General features: G+C 31.4%; 1 protein-coding gene across 1 annotated transcript; it reads left to right on the forward strand.

Annotated features, from left to right (window-relative positions):
* Positions 1-5,639: 5,639 nt before the first annotated feature.
* On the forward strand, positions 5,640-6,737 carry LOC133284773 (uncharacterized). The gene has a single exon (XM_061481851.1). The coding sequence runs from the start codon at positions 5,640-5,642 to the stop codon at positions 6,735-6,737; it is 1,098 nt and encodes a 365-aa protein (XP_061337835.1).
* The last annotated feature ends 2,563 nt before the right edge of the window (positions 6,738-9,300 follow it).

Consider the following 9,300-nt stretch of genomic DNA (forward strand, 5'->3'; position numbering starts at 1 on the left):
AAGCCACGGTACCACGGTTCAATATGTTGTTATAACTGTTTTAAAATATATATTTCATTAGTTCGATTTAAGCATTGCATCATCACGTGGAGGGCAAAGTAATATGTTTAGAGTTTTTAACATAACTATTTTTTAGGAATGAAACAAACTCTTATCCATTGATCAATGTGTTTGGTGATTACTTATTTTTACTTTTGAAATTGGAGTTTTTCAAAATACGACGAATATGTTTAGAGTTTTCCTAAAGAATACTTACTTTGAAATTATACATTTTCAATAGAAGACAGGGTATATGTGGGGAAAGATTTTTGTTTTCTACTGAAATTAAAGTTATAAATTTATCTAAGAATATGTGTTTACATGTTTTACATCAACAACTTTGGCATATTAATAATTGTCAGTACACCTTATTCTCATGAGAAATTTTTGTATTCTAATGAAGTACAAGTTGTAAAGTAATCTTAGAATACGGGTTTACATGTTTTCATCAACAACTTTGATATCTTAATAATTGCCACTACACCTTTTTCTCATGAGAAATAATTGCCTCATCTGGAAAGGATGTCACGATCCGCCGTTATCAAATTAACTTTTTTTTTTGGTGAGTTAATCGACTCCATTTACTATTTCCCATTGAATTTTTTTTTTCTTTTTCGGGTAAGCTTTCCCATTGAAACTTAACCGAATACGAAACTACGATTGTTTAAAAATTAAATCGCTGGCACATTTTTGTTGGAATATAATTTGCTTGTTACACGCAACGCCTGTGTTCACGGAATTTTTTTTTTGACTGGAGTATTGATCTAGGTACTTTCTTTTATTAATTTTTTTTATTTTAATTCTTTTTTTCTTTATATTTTTCTTTAAGTCATAAAAACTTTCGCTGTATTGCAAGGATGTAAATACAATAGCTGTCCGAAAGTTTTCTCGCGCAGACGATTAGGCATGTCAGATCCACAGTTGTTCATTTTTTATTTTGGACAGATTAAATGTACAAATTTTTTATTTATAAATTCTTACAAACTATATTATGTATTATAGAAAATATTTAATTGAATTTGTAAATATTTTATACCGACAATTTTTTAATTTTTGTTTGAAAAACTTGAGATTACATGCCAAGTATAAAATTTTGCTGGTGTATTACAATTTTTTTTTTCTGGAAAAACCCTTCACCTGTTACAACTCCATACATTTTTTTTTTATGATTTCATTAATTATATAAAATAGTGGTTCAATTTCAATAGCTGGATTACAAAACGACTCCATGACAACATATGTATTTTTCATGTCTTTGTTATTTTGTGAAGGAGTTGAATTTCAATTGGTGAATTATTTATAAAGCTAATTAGGACCTAAATGGATTGTATAATTATTTAAATTTAATATTCATGATAATAAGTTATTTAATTTAATAGATGAACATCCAGTACAGATTTAAATTAACAGTTTAAAAATAATTAATCAAAATATTTAAAAGAGAACATTTATTTAACTTTTATAATACAAAATAAATTCAAAAATTCTCACAGCTTATAACGTATAACAAAAGACTTATGTTTAAGTTTTAATAATTATATGACTTGAATTTATTTAATATATGTATATACACTTTTTAATTTTATATGCATATATAGATAGGTCATTATATATTTTGATATGTTGAATGAATCAAAAACAATTATTTAATTGAGACAATATTTACATATACTTCTTAATTTCATATACGCAAAGTATATTTTTTAATTCAAACTTAATTATATATATTTTGATAGTTTTAATCTTAAAGCTTCAACAAAATTATTTTATGTAATATTAATGCACGTTAATAATTTGTCAGTTACTTTTTATTCAAGATAATTTATGATAATAATAATAATAATTAATAGTGTTCTTAAACATATCTCAACATGTTTTTTTTAGTACATATCTCAACATGTTTTTAAACGTAACTTAAAATGAAGTATAGGTTCCTGATGAAACATAATTTGGAATTCAAAAAAGTCAATGTAATTTTATTCCACAGTTCATTTGACTTATGTATAATTCCTTTTAAATTTTGATAGGTAGATAAATCAAAATATTTATGATTATTAATTTAATCAATTTCTAATACTCAAACTTTATTATTTTTTTAGTTGCTTCAGTAGAAAATTCATCAATCTATTCAATAAAACATTTTAATATCAATCAAAAATTTAATAAATAGATAAAAATTCATCTCATGTTAAATACTATTTTCCTTATATTTTGTAGACGTAAGATTGAAAGATAAAATTTATGAAAACGTAAAAGAATATCACTTAAAGATATTTTACTATTGTATTTTTTTATTTTTTATTTATAATTAATATTTATAATAAAATATATATTTTGTGATGCATAAAAATTTATAAGCTTTGATTTTTGTTTATTTAAAAATTTTAGAAAGATGAATAAAAAATTAAAAATGTGAAGGTTAGAAACATAAAAAATAATAAAATGAAATTATAATTTAATAATTTAAAAAATGTAATTAAAAAATATGGATGTGACAATTTTGGGAAAATATAATTTTTTTTTTTTAAATTTCCACCCATTATTCTAGTCAGATAGGATTCCAAGAAACAAATTTTCATATCAAAGACTCGAAATCGAAATGAATAATTAAATTAGTTCTGTGCCCATTAATTAACATACTTCGTGAAATAATTTTTATATTATGAATAGAAAGGTTGTTGTTGCGCCACGCATGAACCAGCACATGGAATCTACATTGTTTGGGTTATACTTTTGTGTAAACTCGTTGGAGTATTATCGTTTCTCATATCAAATAAAGATAATTTTATTTTTTACATATATATAAAAATATGTGTGACTTATATGAAATCAGATTAAGAAAAGAGAAAAAAAATAATAATATAGGTCTCACATTCAGATAAAATTATCTCTTATAACGTAACCAAATTAATTTCTTTACACGTGTACTGTTTAAATCAATTTTAAAAATATTTAATTTATATAATTAGTTTTTTTTCAATTTTTTTATCAAATTAACATAATTTTTTTAAATATGTTTTAAATAAAAAATAGTTTTTCTAAGTAGAAACAAAAGAGTGGCAATATGGGTTATTTGATCGCCTACAATCCGCCGTAAAACATGTTAACATGTCGCACCCAATTTTTAGGGCCCGTTTTGAATGAGTTTTTTTTTTCTTCAAAAGCTGCTATTTTTAAAGAAAAAAAATATTTTTCGTTTTTAGTTCGTTTGGATGTCTGTTTTTAAAAAAAGGAGAAGTCACAAAAAAATTCAAAAATTTACTTTTTTCAGAAACTAAAAATTTCAACTTCTAAGAAAAGCAAAAATCAAAAGCCAAATATTTTTTTCAAAAACTAAATATTTTTATAAAAATATAAATAGCTTTAACTTTGTAAAAAGTACTTTTAAAATAAGGAAGTAGTAAAAGTTACTTTTAAAATAAGCTAAACCAAACGACTTCTTAAAAATGAGTTGAAAATCTCAATTCACCTCATTGTGTGACTTGTTGGCGGGTTAACCTGACACAATAAAAAAGAAAAGCCAAAGAAGTGAGATATTTTAGAAGAAAAATTAAATATTTTAACTAAATTATTCAATTAAGCTTTAAAAAATAAAAACAAAAACAAAAACTCAACACATCGGATCTATCCGTCCTAACCTACACCACTCTGCTTTAATCTATCCAGTAAGCGGGGCAAGTTGGCGAGTTGGAGAATACAGCCCAACCCACTAAATTAGTTAGGTTGACCCAATGGGTCAAACTCATTTTACCACCTTTAAGTCAACCCTTAAACCTTTTTTATCTCACCAAATGTTACTATAGAGCAAAGGTAGCAAAACGGATCCAACATATTAGGTTGACTCGTTTAATCCGTGAAAAATGATTGATTGGGTTGAGATTTTCAACTTACTAACTTGTTTGAACTCACTCGGTACAGGTTGATTCTATGTTGGATTTTTTATTTTTTGAGAATATAATTTTTGAATTTTTTTTCACATTTTTAATAGATTGGTGGTCTAGCGGGGCGAGTAACTCATTTTACCACCTCTAGACTGTTAGATAGATATGATATAAAATACAAGATCAGTAATGTGCTTTCACCTAATAATTCAAGTTTTTGGGTTTAATTGATTATTTATATAATATTAGAGTCTTAGTGACCAAGTTATCATAAATTTGATCCTCACAAATAATAATTAAATATTATAAAATTTCATACAATGGATAAATACATCTTCATCTAATAACTCAAAATTTTTATGGAATTAATTCTTTACGTATAAATATACATAAATTTGATTCGAAGCTATTATTTACGCACAGATTCACTTGTTCTATATAAAACTTGATTTATTATTTACTATTATTTTTATTGTTATTATTATTATTATTATTATTCACTTGTTAATGAGTAAAAGAAGAGAATACAATCAATACATATCCGATGATAATGACTATTTTGTTCGGCGTGGACTGTGGACATACATTCTCAATTCAGTTTCAGTACGTGTGCGGGAGTAATTCCCAAATAATTCATACCGTGCCCTATGAATGTAATTTTCCGTTGGTTGTGAGAGAAAAAAGATAGCTACAACATACAAATCATATGCGCTTATATCATTTCTGCAAAGCCTTCGAGGCATGGGATAGCTAGCTAGCTTGTATGCTAGATTGAGTTCTTTTAATGTCGTTACTCTTGATACGGCGCTCTGATCTTGGACTGTTAATGAGAGAAATTCTGTGAATAGTTTTGACTTTTGAGAGGCTATATATGGGTCAAAGCTACTCTGCCTATCCCCCAAGTGCGAAAAAAAAAAGCTACTTGTTGCTTAGTGAAAATTATCAATTCGAGACTAAGGAATACACGTCGGCTCATCTTCCCTACTATTTATTGTGTAATCACAAGAGCAGTCACACACAAACGAAAACAGAAAAAAGAAAAGAGCACTAGACATCCTAATATAGGTAAAAAAAGCTCATCTTCCGGTAAGTCTTACACTCATTATGAAGACCTCCTATGCGTTATGGAATATGGAATATATATTTTGATGATGATAAAGAATTTACAAAAAGTCTCAAATTGAAGTTGGAGTGTGAAGATACAAGTGATTAGGTATTTTTAGAAATTATGTTACACACTATATTATATCATTTAGTATCTACCTAAGCTCCAATGCATATCATTACATATTATGTATTTCTCATATTAAAATTTGTTTTAATAAAAACCAAAATAAAAACAAAATAAAAGTAATATATATTATACCTCTTAATTTAAATAAGAACTTTTCTTTGTAATTAGTTCACTATTTAGTCTGTTATTAGTTTGTTAGCTGAGCTGGCACTAGTAATGGTTAGATTAGTTATTAGTTTTCTTTTGCACTTTACTTTCCTTCAGATATATATATAGGACGATGTACAGTAACTCTAAAATTTTTGCAATTCAGTTTTCTCAGTAATGAAAACGTTTCAGCTTTCACATTCTCTTATGGTATCAGAGCTTCCATCGGAGCTCTGATATTCGCCGTTTTGTTTCTGCGCCTTCTTCGTTGCAATTTCTCTTCCTTCAAGACACACTTTGAGTTTCTTCTGTTCTTCGATAATTGGAGTTGAACGATTATGGCGAATCAGAGCTCACCCAAAGTTGATATTCGTTCTGTGGATGAAGAAGATGCTTTAGACACCACACATGCAGTTGCAAACACTAAAGCAACACATGCATTAGAGAATTTCTCAGATCCAGTTAGTGCTTATTACCTACATCCGAATGAAAATCCCTCTCTGGTATTGGTTTCTACACTTATGAACGGTAAGAACTACCATGGTTGGGCTAGAGCCATGACTATGGCCTTGATTTCCAAAATTAAGCTTCAGTTTGTCAATGGTTCAATTTCTGTTCTAGATCTGGCATATAGAAGGTACGCTTCTTGGGAGAGATGTAATACCATGGTCCTTTCATGGTTGCATCGATCCATTACTGATTCCATTTCACAATCGATCCTCTGGATGGATCGAGCTGTTGATGTATGGAGAGACCTTAAAGAAAGGTTTTCTCAGTCAGACATTTTTAGAATCTCTGACTTGCATGATGAAATATTCCGTTTGCATCAAGGAGAGAATTCTGTTTCAGATTTTTATACGCAACTCAAGATCCTGTGGGATGAGTTGGAGTCTTTACAACCAACACCTACATGTAAATGTGCTAAGCCTTGCTGTTCAATTTCTTCTCAAGTGAGAAGCATCAGGGATAGAGACTACTCTATTCGATTCTTAAAGGGACTTAATGAGATATTTTCTCATGTGAAATCTCAAATCATGTTAATGGACCCACTGCCTCCTATAAACCGTGTATTTTCCTTGATCACTCAGCAGGAAAGACAGATGAATTTGAATAATGTGATGCCTAATGTCACAGATGGAAATTCCAAGGTATTTTTCAACTCAACAGAGCAGCATTCAGGACGTGGTCATTTTTATCCTCGAGGAAGAGGACGTGGTTATAATGGAGGACGTGGTTACAATGGAGATGGAGGACGTGGTTACCATGGAGGACATGGGAGAGCATTTACTCCACGGTTGTGCACTTATTGTGGCAAGACAAGCCATACTGTTGATACATGCTTTGAGAAGCATGGATATCCTCCTGGATATAGAGTTAAGGAGGTCCATAAGGCAAATATTGCAAGCACTGATACTTCTGAAGAAGTACATTCGTAAACTGACCATAGCCAAGTGGTGCATTCCCGTGCTGGTCATAATCAAGTGGCTACTCTTCAAGGGAACAAAGAGAATTTTACTAAAGATCAGTATCATGCAATTTTGGAGATGATTCAACATTATATGAAGTATCAATCTCCACAACAGCAGCAAATGGCACCCTCACATGTCAGCAACCTTGTACAAACCAAGGCACTTAATGCTGGAATCAATGTTAAGTCAGTTAATACAGAGAATTCAGAATCTTCTTCAGGTAACAATAATATGGTACAGTGGATCCTTGACACAGGAGCCACTGACCACATTACTCACTCCTTTGCTATTTTAATCCATCCAAAGAAGATTGATCCAATAGCCATTTCCTTGCCCAATGGGAGTCAGGTTTACTCTCATTACTCAGGAACAATTGTACTTTCACAAACACTTATATTGTTAAATGTCTTATTTGTTGAGACCTTTAGTGTTAATCTCATATCAGTCACCAAACTTGCTCAAGACACTAACTGTTGTGTCATTTTTCAGCCCCTCATTTGTACCATTCAGCAGCATCCTTCAGTGGAGATGATTGGTTCAGCTAAACTCGATGGTGGATTGTACATTCTTACTCAAGCTCATGACCAGAAGATTGTACCATCACAAAATAAATACCTTACCAATACAGTTTCTGTTCAACCTTGTTCTATTGATTTGTGGCACCTAAGATTAGGTCATTGTTCTTCTTCTGTAATAAAGTCAATGATGACTCAATACCCTTTCATTTCTTGTAGAAATGTTGACAATCCTTGTGATATATGCCACTATGCTAAACAAAAGAAGTTACCCTTTCCTTTGAGTGTTACTGTTTCTGCTAAAGCTTTTGATTTGGTTCATGTGGATATTTGGGGTCCTTATTCTGTTCCTTCCATTCATGGACACAAATACATGTTAACAATAGTTGATGATCACACACGTTTTACATGGGGCATCATGATGAAATTAAAGTCAGAAACTAGAACCCATATCCATAATTTTGTCACACTTATAGAAACCCAGTTTGGTGTAACTATTAAGACACTTCGAAGTGATAATGGTTCTGAATTCTTAATGTCTGATTTCTTTGCTCAAAAAGGGATCTTACACCAGACTTCATGTGTTGAGTCTCCCCAACAAAATGCTGTTATGGAAAGAAAACATCAGCATATTTTAAATACAGCCAGGGCACTCCTTTTTCAAGGAAATGTTCCCAAAATATTATGGTGCTATTGTATCCAACATGCCATCCATATCATCAATAGGTTGAATACTCCGGCCTTACAGAATACATCTCCTTTTGAGTCACTTTACCAAAAGCCAGCTCCCTTAGTACATCTTAGGACTTTTGGATGTCTTTCTTTTGCTGCCACTCTTCAGGCACATCGCACCAAATTTGACAAAAGAGCCCACAAGTGTATATACCTTGGACACAGAGATAGAACCAAAGGTTATGTGCTATATGACTTGGCTTCCAAAGAAATCTTGATTTCTAGGAATGTTGTTTTCTATGAAAGAGAATTCCTTTTTGTTGATAATCAGAAAGTTGATCTTATATCCTCTGAATCACCTAGAGTGCTACCTACTCTCATACCTCCCATCTATGACACACATGTATCTAACACTCAACCTACCCAACCTGTCACTTCACCATTAGTTGCAAACCAAATTGTTCCCTTTGAACCCAACCAATACACTGCTTTATCTTCACTTGAGAACCAAACTCCTATCCTACCCTCCAACTCCGTTTTTGAGCCTACCAATGCAATTACTGATACAACAACCAGACCTCAAAACCAGGAGCCAATACCAGAGTTGCCCACAGTTCTTCGAAGGTCCAATAGAGTAAGGATGCCACCTCATCATCTTAATGATTTTCAGTGCAATCTTTCCACAGTTATAGCTGAACCCAATTATTCTCCAGGTAAACACACCTCCTCCACTCACATATTATCTTCTGTTGTTACTTATAACAAATGTTCTCCTTCTTATGCTTCCTTATGTCACAACCTGAGTTCTTCCATTAAGCCACGTACTTACAGCCAAGCTGTCAAATCCAAGGAATGAATTTTGGCAATGAATGAAGAGCTTGATGCTCTATATCGCAACCAGACTTGGTCTGTTGTTGATCTACCCAAAGGAAAGCATCCTATTGGATCTAAATGGGTGTATAAAACCAAACATAACCCTGATGGTACTGTAGCTAGACATAAGGCTCGTTTGGTAGCCAAGGGCTATAATCAAATGGAAGGGGTTGACTATTTTGAGACCTTCTCTCCCGTTGCTAAGCTCACTTCAGTCAGGTTATTGCTTTCTGTTGCTGTTGTCAAGGGTTGGTTTCTTGAGCAAATCGACATTAATAATGCCTTCCTTCATGGTGACTTGCCAGAAGAGGTCTATATGACTATTCCTCAAGGCATTGAATCTACTAGATCAAATCAAGTTTGCAAACTACATAAGTCCATATATGGATTGAAGCAATCTAGTCGCCAGTGGAATGCAAGGCTGACTTTGGAACTTCACAATCTTGGTTTTATCCAATCTAAGGCTGATT

Source organism: Gastrolobium bilobum, unplaced genomic scaffold (assembly GCF_033153095.1).
Source record: "Gastrolobium bilobum isolate Gb01-03AN ecotype WA unplaced genomic scaffold, APGP_CSIRO_Gbil_v1 utg27505, whole genome shotgun sequence".
In the NCBI taxonomy this organism is placed as follows: Eukaryota; Viridiplantae; Streptophyta; class Magnoliopsida; order Fabales; family Fabaceae; genus Gastrolobium; species Gastrolobium bilobum.